The 22,591-nt window shown below is 39.1% G+C and overlaps 1 protein-coding gene across 3 annotated transcripts in view; it reads right to left on the bottom strand.

Annotated features, from left to right (window-relative positions):
- Positions 1 to 22,591, bottom strand: part of pdlim5b (PDZ and LIM domain 5b) — a 42,654-nt gene that overhangs the window by 5,946 nt on the left and 14,117 nt on the right. For 2 of the 3 annotated variants that reach the window (XM_008424248.2, XM_008424247.2), the window contains exons 3-7: positions 21,306 to 21,457; positions 11,431 to 11,464; positions 10,008 to 10,528; positions 6,614 to 6,768; positions 1,287 to 1,311 (exon numbers count right to left, since the gene is read on the bottom strand). In XM_008424248.2, the coding sequence (XP_008422470.1) occupies positions 1,287 to 1,311; positions 6,614 to 6,768; positions 10,008 to 10,528; positions 11,431 to 11,464; positions 21,306 to 21,457 (887 nt within the window). Of the gene's footprint in view, positions 1 to 1,286; positions 1,312 to 6,613; positions 6,769 to 7,656; positions 7,684 to 8,482; positions 8,506 to 10,007; positions 10,529 to 11,430; positions 11,465 to 21,305; positions 21,458 to 22,591 lie in introns of all 3 variants that reach the window. The other variant, XM_017308015.1, reaches the window with a different exon arrangement.

Below are 22,591 nucleotides of genomic sequence, written 5' to 3'. Positions count from 1 at the left end.
TTACAAAAGGAGATGCAGATTAATATATGTTGTGAATACAAATCCCCCTCTGCATATTCCCTGCTTTGTCAACATTTCATTTTCGTTTTACAAATTTCTAATTGTGGTTAGGTAAAGTAGAAAATACATTTAAATAAAGAGTAACTCCGTGATATGACATTTGACAACTTTCAACTTTGATCATGTTTTTTTTTGTATTACTGCTCGATAATATGGTTCAGTGACGTTTCATAAAAGCACATCAACTGATCTTTGCTTCTACTTAAATAGATTCCTCTGGACAAGGTTAAAGTAGGAGGAAAAAAAGCCAAGGAGATGAGAAGAAAGCAGAAAAGAAGTTGTTTATTCAGAAAATAGATGGCAAAAGAAAAAGCTTAGAAGAAAAAAAATGACAGACATGTTCAGAAAATCCAGAAATATAAAATAGAAAGTAATGAAAGCACAGATTTACAGAATATGCAAACATACACACGGCAAAAATAATTTACTGCTATTTATCTAAATGTAGACATTTTTTTTAAGCTTGCATCAACGGGAGCATCATGGTTTGTTGTTTCATCGAGTTTGTACTTGTGTACAAAAAGAGACTATGGAAGTCAGTTCTGGACAAAAAAATCTAATTAAACAATAGATAAAACAAGCACTGTACTACTGTACATTTAGCACTCGTGCTGAAACACCGTGGTGCCAATCTCTCAGCTTGTTGTACTTGTGTCCTACAACTTCTGGATCCACCTTGCTCACTCTGATTTGCACAAAAGAATAGAATAAAGAAAGAAGAAAAAAAAACAGAAAAACAGTTGGACAGTTAAGGTGGCAGAGCAGAAGTCAAAGATTTTACAGGAGGAGTAAATTGAGGAAAAACAATAGGCTTAGAGAATGTTCTCTTTTTATAGTCTCTAATGGAGAAATACAAGAAACTAATCAAGTGACTGGTTGGCAATGCTTGAAGAGCTTAGATCCTGATTTAATAAACGTTTACACTGTGAACAGCAATGGGAACCACAAAAATGGTCAACACCACCTTCCTTTGCACTCTTTAATTGAAAAGTTTTCTGTTTAAAAGTCTTTTAAACAATAAAACACCACCCAGGATCAGGACATCTTGGAAATTTTCTTTTGTGAGCATTTACCAGCCAAATAATAAATGAAACAAATCTAGATCAAATTTCAACAATTGTTCTTGCAAAATAGATCTCATTGTTTTGCATGACATTAATCTGTCACTAAAAGTAGTAAAAGTGTAAGAGTCACATTTATTAGACTTAAGAAAAAGCACTACTTACTTTTTTCCATTTTCTGGCAATTGTTCTACAACAGGAAAGAAAAAAAACACCAATAAATTTAACATAACATGGAAAATTAGCGCCAAGCTTACATGAAAGATACGTACATACAAAAACGTACATAAACAAAAAAAACAACAACAAAAAAACAGCCTAAGCTTTGTTGGTCATTTTGAAACATTGCAATTGGTATTGCAATCGATTTTTTAATCTATGCAAGCATCTACAATATCAAAACATTTAATATTTCTAAGACTAAGAGCACATCACATTTTTTTTCCTGGACACATTTACAAACACTCAAACTTGTTCTATAAACAAAGAGAACAGCAGTACATATAACTGGACTATAAAAAATAACATGTCTAAAAAAAATGGAGCAAAGTTGTAAGTTCTTGCAACAGCTTTTATTACCAATCATTAAAATGTATTTGGAACGATTATATTGTGTCCCAAAAAACCTGTGGAATCTCGCATTAACTTAAGAAATGACAAGAGAAAGAGAATATTATGCAGTCTGCATTTCTCTCAGAGCCGTCACTGAGGTCTGCAGAGAACTGCTTTACATTAGTGTTACATGTAGTGAACCAACTTCATGCACGGTAAACAGTCCAACCCACAATTGGTTTTACCTCAAACATTATGGTTCAAGTCTCCACACAAGGTTTCTGTTAGATTAGGGATTGGGATTGGGTGAGCCACACCATAATATTAAACTCTTTGGTCTAGACCAGGGGTCTGCAAACTTTTCAACTTAAAGAGACTTTTCTTTTGCCCTCAGTCCAGTTAAATAAAACTCATTTAGAGCTGCAAGTGATCTTTTGAAAAAGACATCTTATCGTTTTTGATAAAGATCTACTACAGAGAATTTGTTGCCATTTTAAAGAACTGCTATAAGTTTCTAAAACTCCCATTGCAAGCTGTTAATTCTCATCAGTAGAGGTGTGCCGATCGATCGGCCACCAATCATAATTGGCTGATTTCCGTGAAAAAGTGTATGATCAGTGATCGCCGATCACGGTCTTTTGTTGCCGATCACACAAACCGATCACTTGCATCTCATTTCGCAGCCTGTGCAGCTGGTCTCCTCTTTCCTTCACACTGCGCAAACGCGCAGCAACAAATCCTAAGCGATGTGGAACTATAACGCACTGAGTGATTAAGGACGTTTGTGTGTTGCGGAGGAAATTTGAAGCATATGGGGTGAAGCAGGTCAAAATGCATCAACAGACAAAACTAATATGGCATAAAAACAATGCCATACTTGACGGAGTTTGGCTACATCGAGGCTCACTGCAGTAAAAAAAAGACATACGGAGGATCAGATAGCAGGTAAAGCAGCGCACAGCTACAAACACTCACCCGGATTAGCATGACTGTTGGAAAGCTAAACAAATAGCCCGCAAAATTATTTAAGTCTTCAAGCTGCGATGTAAGACGCTGGTTCTGCTCTTGCTGTTGAACCGCTGCTACGCTATAGGTAGCAGCGGTTCCTGTAGCCAGGTGGAGCAGACGGAGCCGTTTCTGCTCCACCTGGTAGTGACTCTCACACGAACCTCTGCTTAAAGCTGCAGCATCTAACCTAAAAAATACATTTTACATACGTATTAAAACTTATGCTGTCCTAACATGAGATAGATAATCTCTGCCTCCTCCCTGCTCTGCATAATTACTCCACTCAGTCAGAAACAGCCAATCAGAACTAGCAGTAATCAGCTAGCCGCCATGCTATCGGGAAGGTTTCATTCAGTAACTCAGGTGGCTTAAGGCGGGTCTTTATTGTAATGGATCCTGTATTTGCCTTTGAATGTTACATTTTATACTTGAATTTCTTTGGAAATGTTGAGAGGTTTTATTTTGGCTCTGCATTATTTAGCCTCTTCAGAGCATTCATATGTTTTCAGTCTGTTGAAGATAGTATTACTGATGACAATTTGCACAATGTCTGTTTTTCTTTTCTTCTTGGAAAAAGTTATTAAAAACAAGTTTTTGTCAAAATTAAGGTGAATTTATGGTTCCTTTTTCCACATAATTTAACCGGTAGTGTTTATGATAAAAAATAAATAATAATTATGTGATCGGTATCGGTGATCGGCCCTCATGGGTGATCAGAATCGGTATCGGCAAGAAAAAACCTGATCGGCACCTCATCTCTACTCTGCTCTACTGGCAAGAACATAACTTTACATGTCCAAAAGCTGAACATTAGGGAATTAAAACAAAAACAAAAAGAATAATTTTAATTCACATAACCAAAAACAGTGACCAGTCTACTTAATGATTTTAGATATCTATCATTTTGAAAATAACAGTATGGTACAAACCACATTTCATTCGCAGTTAAACTACAAATAGCTTCATTTATATAGAAATACGCCTTAGCTTTCATTGAGTGCAATCAGCATTTACTGTGGAGTTATAATGAACCTAAGAGAAAAAGTAGCAGTGGGCGGTATCGTCCCCCAGGGGGCATTCAGAGGACGACAGGGGGCGCTGGCGGACAGTTTTACAAAAGGGGGGCACTGGGATGCTTTAGGGGGGCGTTTAGTCGAAGGTAAACTTTACACCTTAAATCCACAACAATACCAGTTTAGACTTTGAGCAACTTGGTAAAACTGTATTGTGTAACATTAAATCATGCTTGGCTACAACTGTATCGATGGCAGCTCTTCTTCTATTCAGTGTTTGTAGCTTCATGGCGCAGCTCCGCTCCGCATCAGTTCAGCGTTACACCGGCTGATTACGCCGCTGTGATTCACTTTGTCTGGTTTTGGCAGTTCTGTGATCATGTCAAAGCAGCAATTTATATTAAAAAGTGTTTTATTTCCATTTGAAAGCTGCCCGCTTCCATTGAAGGACAACAGAAAATCGCTCTTATAAACATGTAATTACTAAAATCATGATGCCCTCACTTTGTATCCCTCTGAAAAATGAACCCATTTAAATAAAGAAATCAAGAAATCCCTCCATGGTGATACCTTGATAGAGAGCGTTCATTTTATAGCGTTAACACCGGTGCTGCAAGTGGTCCGACATGAAACGGGGGTGATGGAACAACGGTACCACAGCACTTTTAAATTTCAATAATCAGAATACTGAAATTGTTTCCGTTGTTTTAAAAGGTTTATGTCAGGGGGCGTTTACACGACAACGATCCAACAAAAACGGCACTTTTGTTCCGTTTTTGTTGGATCGTTTACACGATAACGTTCTGATTACGATCTGTGTTTACACAGTAACGGTGCACATCGAAAACGTGTAATGCTCTCGCTGCGCCTAGTTGGAGCTAGGTTCTTTGAAACTTTGAAAGTGCGCATGTGTTTAAAAAACAGTTGTACTTGAAGGCATGTGGATTTGCGTGAGAGAACACGCATTGTGTGCGTCTGATTAGGGCGCATGCAGTTGGAAAAAGTGGGATAACTTTGCCGAAAAACCTTGTTTGAGCTTTCACGGTGTCTGTAGCGGCCCGGACTGGAAGCTGTTTATTGTTTTTACCTTGGAATGGCCAACAGTCTGTTATTCCTATATCAATTTGATAAAATAGGAGTTCCCGCACGTCCCATATCCGTGTCCTCTGTTACCTTTTTCAGCAGTTAAAACAGTTTTATCCGTCGCTAACAAGTCGTAACCTGTTTTTCCGAGCCGCCTTCAAACGCAACATGAACGCTGAGACGCTCGCGCTGGGTGAGGCAGCGAAGGAGACCTGCTGCTGCTGCTGCGCAGGTGTGTGTTAGAATCATGGCAGCAAACCAGCAAAACGTAAATAACTTGGCACAGTTTTGCCCCCGAACTAACCGACTGAGTTGAGTAAAGCTGTTGGATGCAGGTGATGTTAGCTAAAAGATGACTAGCTAATATCAACACAGCACGTTAAGCTTGTTAACAAGTAGCCTGTAGGCTGCTGGTGTTGTTGTCTATGTTCAGCTACGTAGATTCATTTTGCCCCCCAAAATAAGTCGGTGCCCCTCCTGTTAAACTCGTCTGGAGCCGGGCTGGTCCTGGTCCGTAGTTCTCTAGATAAGAGCGCTGAACAAGCAGCCGTGTATTTTGCCACCTGGGCGGTGCGGAGCGGTGAAGAGACGCTGAGGGAACCGAATCTGATGGGGAAACAGTAACACCAGCATTGTGAGTAGTTTCTTCTTCTTCTGTGGATTGTAGGAAGCAGCTATGTTTTGCGTCATACTATGCATGAGCTGGTCTGGAACCCGTTTTCAATCTGTGCCGTTGTTAGAGAAAACATTCGGTGGTTTCGTGTAAACGCACACTACAAACGCAACAAAACTCTTCCGTTTTCCCCCGAAATCGTTGTCGTGTAAACGGGGCCTCAGTCTGCCTTTTCCCCATCGAGACGTTTCCCGACCACCCTGCACCTTAGGGAGTTAAAAAAAAAAAAACGCTGCGCACATTGCGCAAAATTCTGAAACAAATTCTGAAACGGAGCGACAAACTAGATGTGAATTATGGCATAAAAACAGAGAACCCGACGCTGAACAGTGAAAAATCAACACATGATGTGAATCACATCATGACGATTAGGAGGCGCAGCAGGTGATGAGTGAAAATTACTGATGGTCAATAAACGATCATATAAATGTAGCAACAGGAAAGAAACTAAAGTGGACATAGCAATAAACCGAGAGAGGATAATACTAATCAAATGAAACTAAATGGAAATGAATGAAGAACAAAATGCAAGAATAAACTAAGAAACTAAAGTAAATACGGAGGAATAAACTGGTATGGCAAGACTTTTCGAGCAATAATTAATACAGAGCACTGTATGGCAAGAATAAAGAGACACTATTTCCAGATAAAAGGTAAAATAATATTGTTGAAGTGCCATGGGCAGGGGCGCAACTACATATTATTCAGGTGGATGCGAAAACATAAATCGGCGCCCCCCCACGAAGGAGCGTAGAAACATAGCTCGTCTCCCCCCCAACCCCCCTTTTCCAGACGCCGATACGTTTAGGGCAAAACTCGCTACATTTACCCAGTTATGTGCGCGAGGTGAAGGAGCGTAAGGGGCTGAAGTGTACGGGAAAACATAATCGGTGGGTCGATTCAAAACATTTACAATAATGATAGTAACATTAATAATAAAATAATTGTCAGTGCAAAGTAATCTACAAATTCTTTGGTGGGGGGCAGTGAGGGACCTGGAGAAAGGCTAGGGGGGCGCTGGTCCGAAAAAGGTTGAGAAACACTGAGCTAGAAGTTATTTCAGAATTTTTTTGAAACTATCCCACAGTCTTGCAATAAGGTTGTCTTACAAATACCCATTTGAAAATGTCTCTTTACTTCTTTGAGCTGAGGTCAGTGCTCACCGTTCTCAGTGCCAGTCATTTGTGCGAGGATCCGGAAGGAGCGAGACTGGGAGGTACCAGTCCGTGGGTGCCAGTCCTCCGTGTCTTCAATAAGACGCTTTTTGCTGGCGTCACTCAGAGGGGACACGCTCTTTTCAAGATCCACACCAGCTTTCCTGTGCAGCAAAACAGGACATAAAATAAGTAACTTGTAATTTTGATTTGAAAGGCTATCATCTAGATTACAGGTTCCAAACTCCAGATTCGAGGGCTGGCATACTGCATCTTTTAGATGCGTCTCTGCATCTCAAAAATCACAATACCAAGTTGTTATCATGACTCTATAAAACTTGAGAGTATGCGGTGATAATTCAGTCCTTTGATTCGGCTTTGTTGGACCTGGGACACATTAGAAAGATGCAGGACATAAATAACATGGTCATTGTAAAAGGAACAGGCTGAAGGTATAAAGTCTTAATTCTTGGTGTCTAATTACTTGCTCAGTTTGTAAGCAAAAAAAAATACTGCATTACTGGAATTTATACTTTTCAGATCAATTATTGCTACAAAAAAATTACAAAAATACAAGGAAATGTGAACTGCTGCAAGAGAACATTGGGAGCAGATTCAGAGAGAATATTGCTCTCTACTTTAAGTCCTGAGAGTGGCATAGTATTAATTGCGTTTTGTGTTAACTGGGTTTGGGTCACAGTTGTGTAGTTTTTGAATATGCTCTAAAATAGACCAGTTTGTTCATTAAATAAATAGAAAAGCATACAAATTAAATTTTTAAATAAATAGATATGTGCCATTTAAACTGTCCCCAGATGAATCCAACTTTGTTTCCTGTTCATCAAATACAGCATGCGTCGTTAGGTAGTTTTTAGACTTCAATACCAAAAGAAATAAAAACCAGTAAGTTTATGGTTTGATGCATAAGCAGAGATGTCTTTTATTTTCTGTTGAGTTCAATACTACTAACACTTCATTGTTTCCGTTTGACAAATTATATTTATACTATATATATGGAAACAACATAGCCTGGCAGCAATCAGACCAGTTACCTCCTAGGTGTGGTTGCAGGTGGAGTTCTGCAGGTGAAGAGTGAAAAGACGATTGAGGAGAGAAAAAAAACAGATAGAATCCAACATTTACAGACAGAAAAAAGTGAAGAAAGAATTGGAAATTAGGGATATTATTAGAAAGAAACTAAATGTTATCTTGATAAAATTTCAGAAAGTGAATCTCCAAAAAAACAACAACAATCTTTAGCAAAGCCGAGAGCTAGTGAAAACTGAAAGGGAAAATCTAACAAGCAGTAAATGTGAGTCAGTGCTGCACCACCAGGTGGGAGTAATGGCCTTCAATTTTAAATATGTTCTTTTACTTTTATACAATAATGCTGTGCTCTTTATTTGAATGTTTGTTTACATGCACTGTATATTATCCAGAGGCCCTTTCGAACTGTGAACATCAAAAAATCAAACATGTGCACCATTTTCCTCTGCTTGTGTTTAAGCAAAACACGAATGCAATCAAAAAGACATGTTACATTATCCTTACTCTAATGCAAACATACAGATGCAACACCAGCCTTCAATAAACTGATAGTGGTTACAGCTAAGCCAATCAGGTGCAGAAGCAGATGCCAAACACAGATGCTCTTAAGTGCATAAATAAAGATCTAAGGCTGTTCCACCAATTGGTGTCCAGAGAGGTTTTAGATGAGGAATATTTACTGGGTTGTTTTTACTTTAAAGCGAGGTCCTCATGTTAGCCGATGAGGTTTTTGAAGTGTAAGCATGCTTTAATATAATCATAACCCATAAAGATGTGGAGGCTGTAATCACAAGCTACTGCAACAACCACATTATCAATCATAGCACTAACTTGGTGTTTGTCTCATCCTCATCCTGTGGGGGGAAAAAAAATAGTGCATGGAAAAGAATTAAAGCCAAGAAGGAAGAGGAACATTCTGAGAGAATGTACATCAAGAAAAACAAATCAGAAAAAGAAAGCATGCAGGTTAGGACAAACACAAAAACCAGACTCTACATCTAGCTGTTTTAAGCAAAAGTAAAACTAGATTTTATTAGACTCAGAGTTTGAAACTGTTTTAGTTTGGCCTTTCATTTTTAACATTTGTACATTTTAAATCGCTTTAGCGCAGTGAAGTGAAAGTTAGTGAGCCAAAAGGTTCCAGATGAGGTCCAGTCCTCCTAAGCTTTACTAAACTGTTGGTGTTGACATTATGCATCGATTTGATATCCAACTGTGAAGTTCTGCCATCACTTTGAGGACACTGCCTGTCTGGTTGCTGAAATATGACAAAGATAAATTTGTGCCTTTAGAAATATTTTCAGAGATTAGAAACAGTCATGGTGTGGAAACTTCAAGAGCAAAGTCAAATAAACCACATACACTCCTGTTTAAGATGACTGAAGCCTTGATATAGTGAAACTTTAATATTTTAGTCAATGTTATAACGTAAATATATAATGCCTGGTTAACAGTATAAAAATAAAAAAACAGTTGGCAATTAAATATGAAAGTAAATAATAGATCTTCTGTTTTATTACACCACAATCAGATTCTTTGCTCCAAACACAATAGAAAATGCCCTCAATGTTGTTGCCAGTTCCCTTTTTTGGTTCAAGTGTGCCCATAGTAATGCTGTCGCTGTGTGGTTTACATCCAAAACTTAATTTTGCTAAATATCACAACATTGACCCTTTGCTTTCTACTGTTGGCTCCATTAAATCTTGTACAAAGAGGGGTGGGAAACTGTGAGAAAATAGGATGAAGTGCTTCAATAGAAGGTAAATCTAGCACCTATGACTTTCATGTCCTGGATGACCGAGAATCTACATAAGCATGAGAGGAAGTAGTAAAGCAAATAGGACATATCTTCCCGTTTCATCCGACTGTGACATAATAATGGAAACTATGCTACCAAACGGTTCACAATCCACTCAGAAAACTTCCTCCAACAACGGTAGAACTGAAACAAGCCACTGTCTCTTGCTGGGATTGAGATGATTAAAAACAGATACAAAGAGTGTGACTTCAACCTATGCCAAGTCTATTTAAAAACTTTTTTTTTTTCTTGTAATCAAGTGCATACAAATTATGATGTGTGGTTTCACTGTTTACTTTTTAAATTGGATAAATATTTTGAGGTGAAGTGTAAGGAGTACAGAGTTTCATATGTTGGAGATCAGAAAGAGTTATATTGGCTTTAATGAATTTTTCAGTCGAAGAAACCACAAAAATGTCCAATAACATTACGTCTTGAGCTACAAAAAGACCAGGCCTGCTGACTAATGCAAACAGTAGCTGGAAATTGATCACTTATTTATGTATTTTTTTAAGAAAGATGTGAAACAGAAATAGAACATGAAAACCTTGAACCTACCCATTTACATGCTCTGAGAGACCCTGGCTCTCCAAAAGGCCTCGCCTTTGTCCAACAGCAACTTCACAAGCATTGGCGTTGGAGTACAGGTTGATAGGTGTGTTATAGACAGAGGGCTGCGGGACATTAGGATGGGAAGGGGGGGCCGTCACTCTGGGTGAAGATGAGTTAGATGAAGTGGATGAGGCAGAGGGGGAGGTGAAGGCAGAACGGCCGGGGCCGATTTTGGGGGCAGAGTTTACTACGGCCGAATCTGAAGCGGGGAGGCTCGACTTCAATGCAAAGGGAGGCTGTGGAGGCTGAGAGGGAGCGGCTGGGGTGAAAGCTGATGATTCGGAAGGAATAGAGGCAACTTTCGGAGCAGTCGGGGAGGAAGACGCAGCAACCCCACTGCCGCTGCCCCCAAAAGGCCGAGCTGTCTTGTTGTACAAAGGAGTGGGCTGGCTTGGTGGTTTGGTGTATGTGGTGCTCGGCGCGGGGTGAGTGATCGGCACAGGCTTAATGATTTCCTGAGGCTCTTCCTGGATGAAGGTGAAGACAGACATGCACAAAAAGCAAATCCACAAAAATCCCATGCACTGAAGCCAGAACTCACAGCACAAATATAATAAAAATGAACTGTGTTCTCACGCTGGTGGACGAATCAAGTTACATTTCTGCCATACAAGCCAAGTCAAGTCACCCAGCTAAGTCACCCTGCAAAATTATTCATACCTCTTTTTACAAGTTTTGCCACGTTATAACCACAAATTGATGTTTTTTTTTAATTGGAATGTCTCACAAAACTCTGATGTGAATTGCATCCAATCTGAAAAGTGTGGCATACATTCAGCCCGCTTTAATCGCACACCTGATGAGAAATCGTAATGGATGGTATCATTATGCTCTGGGGGTGTTTTACTTAAGCAGGGACTAGGAAGCTAGTCAAATAAAGCTACAGCAGGGCAATACCACAAGGGTGGACCCAATTAAGAATTAATAGTAAGACTTGAAAACTGATGTCCACAAAGGCTCTTCATCCAGTCTGACTGAGCTCGAGTTATTTTGTAAAAAGAAAAGGGGGCGCCAGCACCCCTCCCGACCCCACTAAGGGACAAAGGTGTAAGAAAATGGATGGATGGATGGATGATCTTCACACTTTTCAGGTTTTTTTGGGTGTAAATATTTTGAAAACCATTTATAAATGTCTTTGTACTTTACAATTATGGAATAATTTGTCTTAGTCAATCACATCTATTCTAATTATTTACATTGGTATCTGTAGTTGTAAAGTGACAAAAAAGATTTTTTCAAAGGGTGTGAATACTTTTGCAAGGCAATGCATACATGCAAAGCCATCTAATTTTTTGCCACATAATCTCAGAAGGGTTTCATAATATGTGTTATTCAACTCTGATGCAGAGCTAAATGAATGTTTCCTTACCTTGTGCGATTCCTCTTTCGAGACAGCGGAGGCTCTGAAAAGACAAAAGAAAATATTAGTTACTCCACATGAAACACGTACAGTTTGTTAAATCTCAAGTGTTTGGAAAAGCATTAAAGTTTGGTTGTCTTTTTTTTTTACTTTGCCCGACTTATTTTAAAGACTGGTTTGCAGAGAAAACAAAAACAGTCAAATAGGCACAAATTCAAGCAAACATACATAAAACATTATACTTTGTTTCTTGTACTAGATCCTGTGATCATTAAAAGGTCCAGTACGCATTTGATTTGCACAACAGCTGAAGCAGCTGCTACATTTTAAAACCGTGAAGGAGGTTTAGGGTGGTCTGCTCGTCTCTTCTTCCTTCTTATCTCACTCTGGAGATGTTCTGGAAACTGAAAAACATCCAACAAACCTTTCAACCCACTTTTGATTTATTTTTGATGAGTGTGCAGTGTTACTATTCTATCAATGTTTTGGACTTTTTCCTGTTAATGTACAACACATTCTGTTTTATGTTAAAAAATAAGTCAGAATCAGTGGTTTAATACACTTAAAAAGTTGGTTACTTTGAATGATGACAGGTTGTAATAACATTTTACAATATTTGGTCTGAACTCCTGATAATGTAGCCCATTTTCCCCTATGTAAAGAAAAAAAAACAAAAAAAACAAAAGGGAACAAAAGCGAAAAAACAGACATGAGGTAGAGAGGCTGGTCCTGGACCAGGAACTGTGGTACGTCTCCTGCCTCCCTTCCTGTCTATTGGGACAACAGACAACAAACTCACACATTTCCTTTCCGACTGAGCTGGTGCGCATTAACAGAGCCTGGTACCAGGTTGTTAAACAGCCCCACCCTGCAGAATCAAACGTCATCTGCGGCCGTGCTTCCACTTGCAATTTTCCACTTAACGGTTAATATCCAGCCTGCTTATTTTCCAATGAGCTGCACCGATGTATTATTGTAATTGCTTATGGAGCAACACATTGAGTCGCCAGGGAAAACAGTCAGAGGTCTAAAGATCAAACAGCACAGACTGTTTTGAACAGAACCCAGTCTATAATAATAAGGCACTATGTATCTGCTATCAGGGTCCCAGAATGGGGCAGCTGGGCGGATTCTCTCAGAGTCTGTCTATTCCCAGAGCAAACTGAACAAACACTCGACAGGGTGGTCCCCTGAACATCTGTTTAATTCAGACCTGTGGGAGTCCTGCACTTTGTGTAATCAAACCTGCTCTTGTAGTGCTGTCAGAAAGACAACACTAAGGACACTCAAACATGTGTTCATGTGACTTTACGCAGCATAAATATTGGTTAATGCGTCTAAAAGTAGACATCTAAAGAGCATGTCAAGTCGAGCATTTATTTTTAAACGGCAACCACGTAGATCAGCAATTCGCTTTCAGACTTCAGTTAATACATTATCCTTCACAATACCTAATGGAGTTGCTCATTTCGAAGCATCCTCTCCGAGTACATACGTTTTTTGCACCAACTTTCACTGAATATAAAACTTTAGCAGCTTTGAGTAAATGTCTCTACCATCACTGGAGAATTAAGCGACTAAAATGTAATTTCATGCAGTGCAGATCAAGCTGTGCGAGACTGGACGGTGAGCATCTGTCACCATCAGTGTTAAAGTCTTGGGATAAATTTCCCCTTAGACTAAGGCTTTGACTGGGCCATTCTAAGAAATCACAGAGGACATATTGTTTCCAGGTTGATGTGCAGTGTTATTCTGCCACACACTGTTTAGCCAAGTTAGGGTAAAAAGTTCAATTTTGGTCTCAAATGAACTAATATATAAATATATATTACAGCCTATATTCTTCTCCTTCCACGACCAGGACGAAAACCATACTGCTCTTCCTGAATCCGACCCGTGAATGACCGGTGTCAGAGTCTGGTCCGCATTGCCAGCAGTAAGTCGGGCTCCTTTCCGGTGAGAGTTGGACTCCGCCAAGGCTGCCCTTTGTCACCGATTCATTACTGATTCTGTTCATTACTTTTATGGACAGAATTTCTAGGCGCAGCCGAGATGTTGAGGGGATCCGTTTTGGTGGCCGTAGGATCGCATCTCTGCTTTTTGCGGATGATGTGGTCCTTTTGGCTTCATCGGAACGTAATCTGCAGCTGTCACTGGAGCGGTTTGCAGCTGAGAGTGAAGCGGCCGGGATGAGGCTCAGTGCCTCCAAATCCGAGGCCATGGTCTTGAGCCGAAAAAAGGTAGAGTGCCTTCTCTGGGTAAGGGGGGTCGTCCTGCTTCAAGTGGAGGAGTTTAAGTATCTGGGGATCTTGTTCACGAATGAGGGAAGAAGGGAGCGGGAGATTGACAGGCGGATTGGGGCAGCGTCCACCGTGAAGCGGGCGCTGTACCGGTCCGTCGTGGTGAAGAGAGAGCTGAGCCAAAAAGCGAAGCTCTCGATTTACCAGTCAATCTACGTTCCCACCCTCATCTATGGTCATGAGCTTTGGGTCATGACCGAAAGAACGAGATCACGGGTACAGGCGGCCGAAATGGGTTTCCTCCGCAGGGTGGCTGGGCTCTCCCTTAGAGATAGGGTGAGAAGCTCGGTCATCCGGGAGGGACTCAGAGTAGAGCCGCTGCTCCTCCACGTCGAGAGGAGCCAGTTGAGGTGGCTCGGGCATCTGGTCAGGATGCCTCCTGGACGCCTCCCTGGTCAGGTGTTCTGGGCACGTCCCACCGGGAGGAGGCCTCGGGGAAGACCCAGGACACGCTGGAGGGATTATGTCTCTCAGCTGGCCTGGGAACGCCTTGGGATTCCCCCGGAGGAGCTGGAAGAAGTGGCTGGGGAGAGGGAAGTCTGGGCCTCCCTTCTGAAGCTGCTGCCCCCGCGACCCGACCCCGGATAAGCGGAAGAAAATGGATGGATGGATGGATGGATTCTTATCCTTCAATTACATTTTGTGCCATTTTGAGTTGGTCTGTCATATAAAACCAACATGTTGCTTTGTTTGGCTTACATTCATCAAGATTAGCTTCACGCTTCCCCGAAGAAAAAGGTTGCCTTCATCTGTTAACATCTAAGGTATTTCAAAATAAGTTTAATGAGTTGAGTAACCTGGCCCCCGGTGTAGAAATTGTTTAGTCAGAGAACAAGTCTCAATCTGAAAGAATGCTTTGCATTTTCGAAATTCTTTTACAGGAAAAGCTAATAAATATTTGTCTGGTATAGGTAAATGTGAGAGAGAAAAAAAAAAAAGATGATGCATCTCATGATGTTCATCAATGCATGTTTCTTTGAGTACACACCCTGACGCACAGCTGCAGCTTCCAAGAATAAGGAGGTTAACAAGACCAGTAAAGCCTGAGGGCAGAGCACAACGACGCATTTCCATCCTGCCTGTGTCTCTTTGAGGGCCAAGAGAAACAGTCTGGCATATGGCAGTCGACTGAATGATGGAGTGTCTGACAACTTTCTCAGTACAGGCTTGTGGATCAACAACTTGCATTTCTTTTTTTTTTTACAAAAGTAAAAATGCGCATATACGAGGAGCCTCTCGTTTTCCTTTAATTTTGAGGAATTTTAGTAGCAAACATGAGTGAAACAGCCCCATAAACGTAATTAAATGACCCGCGATGATCCTGTGACTCCAGGCATCTGTCTCCGTCTTGTGCCATGATCTCTGGTTACAGTTTTGTTTACTATATTTAAACTGGAGCAGATTGAGACTTGGAGCTTGACAGGGTTATGAAATATGCAGGAAAACATGTCTGACAGAAGAATCCAATCAATCGTTATGTATTCCAAACCACTGTGGACCAAGAATGTTGCTTTTGAAAAAAAAAAATGAAAAAAAAAGTAGTTAAAAGAATTAATATCCCAGTATTATAGAGGATCTCACCCATGTGTTTATATCTAGTCGCATTGATTACTGCAACAATGTCAGCAGCTGCTGCTAACGTTATCACGAAAACTAGGAAAATAAAATACATCACCCCAGTTCTAAAGTCCTTACTAGCTTCCTGTAGCTCGGAGAATCAACTTTAAAAAAGCATATTAGTTTATAATCACTCAATGGCTTTGCATCCAAATGCATTAAAAAATGTGCTGTAGTTGTATCAACCTTCCAAAAGACTTGTGTCTTCTGATAAAAGTCTTCCCTGCATCCCCACAACCAGATCCAAACAAAAAAAAGCAGCACACAGTTTGTGTGGTCCACTAATCAGGAACAAACTTCCAGAAAACTGCAAGACAGCTGAAACACAGTTCCTTTAAAACAAGTCTGAACCCCATTTGTTTAGAGAGGTCTCTGATTAAAGACAACTGGAACACAAATTCTAGTTTTCATTACAATGTTGTTTTTGAGAAAATGTGAAATTTGTTGCTTGCTTGTTCTTTCTAAATAATGTAAGGCAACTTCAGCACCCTGTTAATAAAACATGCCTCACAAATGAACTTGCTTTGCCTCAAAATCTGGCTTTCCAATAAATATACATTTATTTATTGCATCCAATTCATGCACAAGGTCTCTTCTACATTCTTTGTTAGAGTGAAAAACTCTCTACAAAAAATGTAAAAAAAAATAAAGCATGGCACGGTAACTAGCATCAAGGTATAATTAGGCTTTAAAAAATAACCTTTTCAAAAATGTACTTAAGGTAAATCTGTTAAAACTAGAATTGAATGAAGATTTTACTCAAATTTTATCAGTTAAAACATTGAAGGGAATGTACACAAAACTTATTTTCCATCTAACTAAATAACATGACAAAATAAATTAACTTTTAGTATTCAGCATAACTTTTATCGGTAAGACGAAAACTTGTCTAATATTTTAAATAATTGCAATTAGCAATTTGCTTAACATATGTTTAACAGTTTTGTTAATTTTTTTACATTCTATTTTGAGCCATCATCAGTCGAGCTCACTGTCTAAATGTTTTAAAGTAGTGCTAAAAACCTCCAATCAACTGTCAGCATGCCAGCGATGATAGAAACATGCCAGGCCACATCACAGTAAACACTGAGCAGTATGCAGCAGCGCTGCTTTCTGTTGCTGTCGGTTGCCTGGATACATCACAAACACAGTTTTCATCCTGTCTGCATGTTTAGCGATTGTGTAAACATATCAAACAGAAGCACTGCACCTTTCGCATCAGCAGTCCTAGGCACTATCCTGACAGTAGTAGTTCACCGTCTGCCTTTTCCTTGTTCCTCATTTTGCATGAGAGCACGATAACTCCTGTCATGTACTTTTGTCTTTAGCTGCAGAGTCTCATATTTGTTCAAATAATGCCTGAAGCCCCCATTTTTATTTTTTATTTTTCCTCTTTGCTTTACTTTCAGCTGCCAGTATACATCTGACTAAGGCGGTCTGGAGTCTTTGGGGCTCTTAATAGTGGCCTCTACTTCACCCTGTAAACTGTAGCTTATTGGATGTGGTGATGTATATGAGAATGCATGCAAATAAAATCCAGAACTTTTCAGGAGCTGAAGGTTTGAGATTAAGTAAAACAGGTTTAAAAATGTCAAGAAAAAAAAAAAAAGAAGACAGAATTGTTGAATTATGTTGTTTCCACCGACTATCTGTGATTTATTTTTAGCTGGAAGAATCTGAAGCATTCAAAAACAATAATGAAAATGATATGTACAGGAGATAAATGCATGCGGTTCAACCGTGAGGCTCACTCTTTCTAATCCATCATCTTTGAGGTTTTGGATCAAGAAGAAACCAGCCACTGCCTGACGGACAGTGTTTCACTGCACTCTGCTGCGTGTTTCAAAGACAATAAATAAACAATTATCATACTTTCCTAACCCCGCTTCCCACAGCCATGTGGTGACTGACTAGTGGCTAAACAACAAGATTTCCTTGATATTAGAATAAAACGTGCCCATAAACTGGAAACTGCTGCTCATTGCAACAACCAGAATGAAATAGACGTTTGAAACCTCAAGAAGTCAGTCAGTTCTGCTAAATGAACACAACGTGTACACAAAAACTAGGAGAACATGTACAAGAGGTTCACCAAAAGCTCTTTAAAGTTGTTTTGGAAAAAAGTTCTGATGTATGTTTTTACAGAAATTTTATTTTTAAAAACAGCAAAATGTTGTTGTTTTTTTTTAATCAGTGAGCTGAAGTTCAAATACCGTATTTATCTCTGAAAGTGTTTCAGTTATATTGTTTCCATTTGTAAAAAAAAAAAAAAAGATTTTTGTATTCCGTGCAGTTTTTGCATGCCAAACCTGCTGACTCACTTTTGTCTCATGTAATGATGACGTAAAAAAAAAAAACCCATCTAATACGCGTCTAAACAGGAAGCACTTACTTTCATTTTCAATGCATTTTGCCCTTTCAGGTCTGCCAGGGTTATTTATTAATTTCCACTTTTGAATACTCCAGGCATTTTGGGATAAAGTGAGTAGAATTTAATTTTCTACTAATTCACAACAAAGTTTTTACCTGTGATGTCTCCATTTCTGAACAGATGATGAAATAGCATTTGTTAATGCACAGTGCCCACAGATATTAGGTGCCCTTTGGTTATTAAGTTTTTGTGGATGTATCTGTAAAAAAGGCTAAATGCAGGAGGTTTTTATAATCATATTGTTAAAAGGTCATAAGTTTGTACTAACAAATTGTTCAGGGTACTGGTAGTAATGCTGCGGGTTGGAGCTCTCTCTGAACAAACAGGCTTGTTCCAGTGGTCAAACAGCCAAATTAAACACTGCATTATCCTTCCTGGTTATAATTTCCATACACAGAGCAGCAATGCCAAATGTCATTTCACACTACAGCAAGTACGTAGAGCTGCAGATATTATCATTCCGGCACATTTTGTTGGGATTTCGACCACTTCTGCTTGTTCAGACTCAACATGTAATTTGCTATAATTTACTCGCTTCATGGAATAATGGTATTACGGCAGGACAAGCAGTGGACTTCCTCAGTTCATTTCCTCTCTGATGAAAACATGTTTACCCCTACTTTGACTCAGAAACATTCGTCAAACTGACCGAGCTGCTCTGGAATCTCTTTTCATATGCATTTTAGTTGGACGTTTATTTGCAAGTTAGTGAAACAAACGAAAAAAAATTACTGTAGGCTATAACATTGTTACAACTCAAAAATGTTCAGTATTGTGCATGTTTAAAGCTACAGTGTATGCAATACAGGACTTTCTATGGCATGCGTACGCTAACAAATTAATTTTAACTAGAGAAATTAATACATATCCAAAAAATATAAAGTGTGAGGTTATTTAAACATCAAGTCCCAGCAGTCTCCTTTAAATAAATATTAATGTAAGAGTGTTTCTCTCTAGTTGGATGTTTTGCACTCCTCCTCCAGATGGTTTGGATTCTAAAGTGGCTTTTTAAGGAAGTGCTTGGAGAATGTAAACTATGACAAAGTGACATAACTGGGCGAAACTGTCCCATTAATCATCTCCCAACACTCTCACTCTGCAGTCGTAATTGTCAGCAGCCTTATCAGTGATCATCGAAACCATACACTGCTCACAGAGAGAAGAAAGGATCAACTGTTGATCAGAGGGAAATATTTCTTTCTTTATTTACCAGTTATGTACCTCTCTGATTTCTGAGGTGTTTTAGAAGACAAGAGTAGCATTTGCGTATTTAGGTTATACAATTTTGAAACTATTTTTACAAATCATCTTGATTTATTCTAAATGCTAAATAAAATGCAAGTAACCAAAAACGCAGACCACAATTGCGCACCGCTTGTAACAACAAGACCTTTGTTGTTTTGGGGGTAATTTGGCAGTAGTTTACTTGCTTCATGAGACCAGAATTGTTTGATGTTTCATCGTGCATCAGTAACACGCAGCAGATTATACACAGCTGTGGGACAGGACTATTTTCAGACGGTTTTCCCACGACTAAAGCAAAGAGGCTCCTTTTTCCTTTGATGTGGTGATGGAATGGCAGGATGGGCAAAGCAGACCGAGTTTAGCTGTCAACATGTTTTACGGCTAGGAGAATGTGCGTGCTTTGGCTCCATTTGTCTCCGTCTAACACAAGAGATACTTTTCGCTCATTTCAAATATAGCCACCTCAATGATTACTTAACTTAAACTTGAATAACAGCAGTCCACATTATCATCAGCAGCAGCATTATGCTGCTTCTTTTTTAAATGCATTTAAACAGACCAGCTTAGAGCTTTTTCACCTTTTCTATTGTGCCGTCAAACTTGGACGCTTCAAAGCAAGAAAATATTTACATCCAACAAACATAGCCTGACTAAATAAAATAACAAGCTTCAAGATGATTTTTTTTTTTTTTTTTTTTTTTTTTAAAGAAAAAAACGTTTTCCAAACCAACTTGAACATGTTGTGAGACAGGTTCTACTCAAGTTTCTGGGTTCTGGTGGCAATGAAGCCCGGTTGCTTGGATAATTGCTTTTCGGTATAGAGCCTAGGAGCCAAATATTGCTTTTTTTTTTGCCTTAAAAATACACAAATTTAAGAAAATAAAAACATAAAACAAAAGAAATCTGCAAAGTGGCAAAAACCTTTTTACAGTCTTGCCTTAAAAACAACAACAAGAAAACCGATCAATCCTCATGTGCTGCTTTCTCTGAATAACAACATGTATAATAATCTCTGAAGCATTAATGAGCTTCAAGACCTAAAGTTTGCATGCAATAAGACTTACGGTCTTTGAATATTATATTGTTGGGTAACAAGAGAACAGAGGAGCAGCGTCGAATGTCTTTGCAATATGCTAAGCATGGAACAACATGTGGAGACCATTAGTTACAGACTGTAATAACCTAGAATTAAGATTAAGTACTTCATGCCCTCTCTGTGTAGCATGTAAGATTCATATACATAACATTGCGGCTTCACAAACACCCACTTTGGAAATGACCTTCTGAAGACCAAAATGGAGCTGAACCTCAAAGTAAATTTACATTAAACACGCTTTTTATTTTATTTTACTTTTTTTTTTTACAATTTAAGTATAATGCTGCAACGTGAACTCTTCCCACTCTCACGGGTGACGTTTAGCTTTCCAATCACGCACGAGCATAAATCCAGTTTAAAGCCTTTGCAGACATTTTCTGTAATTACCAAGTAGATGACATGATGCTCAAACGATGTACATGACCAACAAGCTTACTCCTCCGAACCCTTACGAAAGGACTGCAGAAGTTTTTGAGGTGGCATTTCTTGGTGGGTAGCTTTCAAATACTAATAAAAAAACTTATTTGACTAGGTAAAGAATTTTTTTAAATAAAAATTTAGATTTCTAATACAGTCTTTTCCACATATACATGCATTTTTGTAGATTTTTCTTACACTGACATTGGTTACTCTCATTTTGGCACTGCCTTGTTTGCTGTAAATTTGGTTGCATAATCAGTGAGGCAGAGTTTATTTGTTTTTCGTTATATTTTCGATTGCGATGGTGATAACCCTCAATGATACAGGAGCTGCACAGCCAGCTGCTGGAGAAGCAGTCAGCTGATTAAGTTAGAAGGGTGCAGAATGCGATGTGCTGTCAGCAGACGGCTTAAACCAGATCCGCATCAAATAACTACTCCACTCCTTCAAAGATATCTTTCGGACAAGCCAATTCATTTATGTTTTTGTATAAAATACAGAAGTTATTTTTTATTTCAATGCGACATCTTTTAGTCACATCACTGTAATACCGATGTCTTGTGATATACTCCATGGTTATTTTCTATGTTAGATCTGCCTCTTATCTCGTTCGATATGCTTCCAGCAGCTTCCATTGACAGCCTGTCCATTTCATCTAAATCTGTAATGTATTGGTTTTACAGTTACAGTGCACACAAGCAAAATAAACAGAAGGAAAACAGTCTAAAAATCAAACTTGTATAAAAAAAAAGTATATTTTATGTGCAAATGTTACCTTTGTAGAGTGAGACTGAGGTTGCCTGTGCAGGCTTTAATCTTGTTCTGAGCCTCAAGGTGATTCATGCCTTCTGAGGAAATCCCATTAATGGAAAGGATGATATCTCCAATGTTCATCCCGGCTTTGACTGCCTTGCCCCCGTCAGTCAACTGCAGAGAAACAAAAAGCATAAAAATCTATGGCCAGGGTTAGGAAAACACAGTGGGTCTCAAAAGCTCTTTAGCAAGAAGTTGTAGTTTCTTCAATTCCACGCACCATTTCAAACTAAGTACTTTCGTTTTCATTCCTAGAAACACCTTTGAGGAATTAAAGTTATGTAAGCACAGTTTGCTTATTTTTGTCTGGAGACCACTAATCATTACAATCTCTTTTCCCGTTCCTGTCGTATCCGATGAGATAAGAATCTTATTCCCACACAACATTTGTTAGACAAGACTGGATTTCCACTATGACAATCTGTACATAAAACACCCGGCACAAAATTTCACATAAACGCATTACAAAAGAAATCTTATTGAAGCCACATGGTATGAAAGCTTGCAGCTTTTATTTATGAAACTTCTTGGCTATAACGTAAAGAATATTCAGTCTGGAACGAAGCCAGTTCCAGCTCATTGTCCTTTAATTAATCAATTTTTGGCAGTTTGGGTGCTGAAAGTTGAATCTCTCCGAGTTCAACTCTCTTCCTAAATTGATAAGTTTTTATGTGATCGCACACAAATGTTTTTGGGGTATTTTTATTTGCATGAAGGCATTGAAAATTGTAATCATAATAGTCTGTAAAAAATTTTAATTTAATACGATCAACTAAGAAAGCCGTTCTTGAATCAGATAATAGGTTGAGGGTAAACGCAAAGGTACATAGGGAAGTGAATTTTAGTTCTAAAGCACCTTTCACAGACTAAAATCAAAATAATATAATTTTTACAGTATTAAAAACTATGTGCTGAAAGAAGTGCAGACACCATCTGTAAACACTTCTGACATCCCGACGATTTGCCAAAGCAAATGAAAAGCGAGCAGAGCATAACTTTGTACTATGGGCTCCATAAAAACCCAGAAGAGGACAAAGTATCACCTGACGGTTTTCATTATGGAAGCTTCAACAGGGCCTTAAAAGGAGTCTTGCACACAGAAGCGAGAGTTAAGACTGAAGTTTCACCAGATCTTCCATCAATTTCCCCCGTGCTGAGACTTGCATTTCACACATGGGAATAACGTCATAAAATCGTTACAACTGGACAACACCCTTTCAGGTGTGATGACTGATCTGTCATTACACA

The sequence above is a fragment of the Poecilia reticulata genome, linkage group LG12, assembly GCF_000633615.1.
Source record: "Poecilia reticulata strain Guanapo linkage group LG12, Guppy_female_1.0+MT, whole genome shotgun sequence".
Taxonomy (NCBI): Eukaryota; Metazoa; Chordata; class Actinopteri; order Cyprinodontiformes; family Poeciliidae; genus Poecilia; species Poecilia reticulata.
The sequence above is the reverse complement of the archived record's forward strand: the minus strand, read 5'-3'. Positions and strand labels throughout refer to the sequence as shown.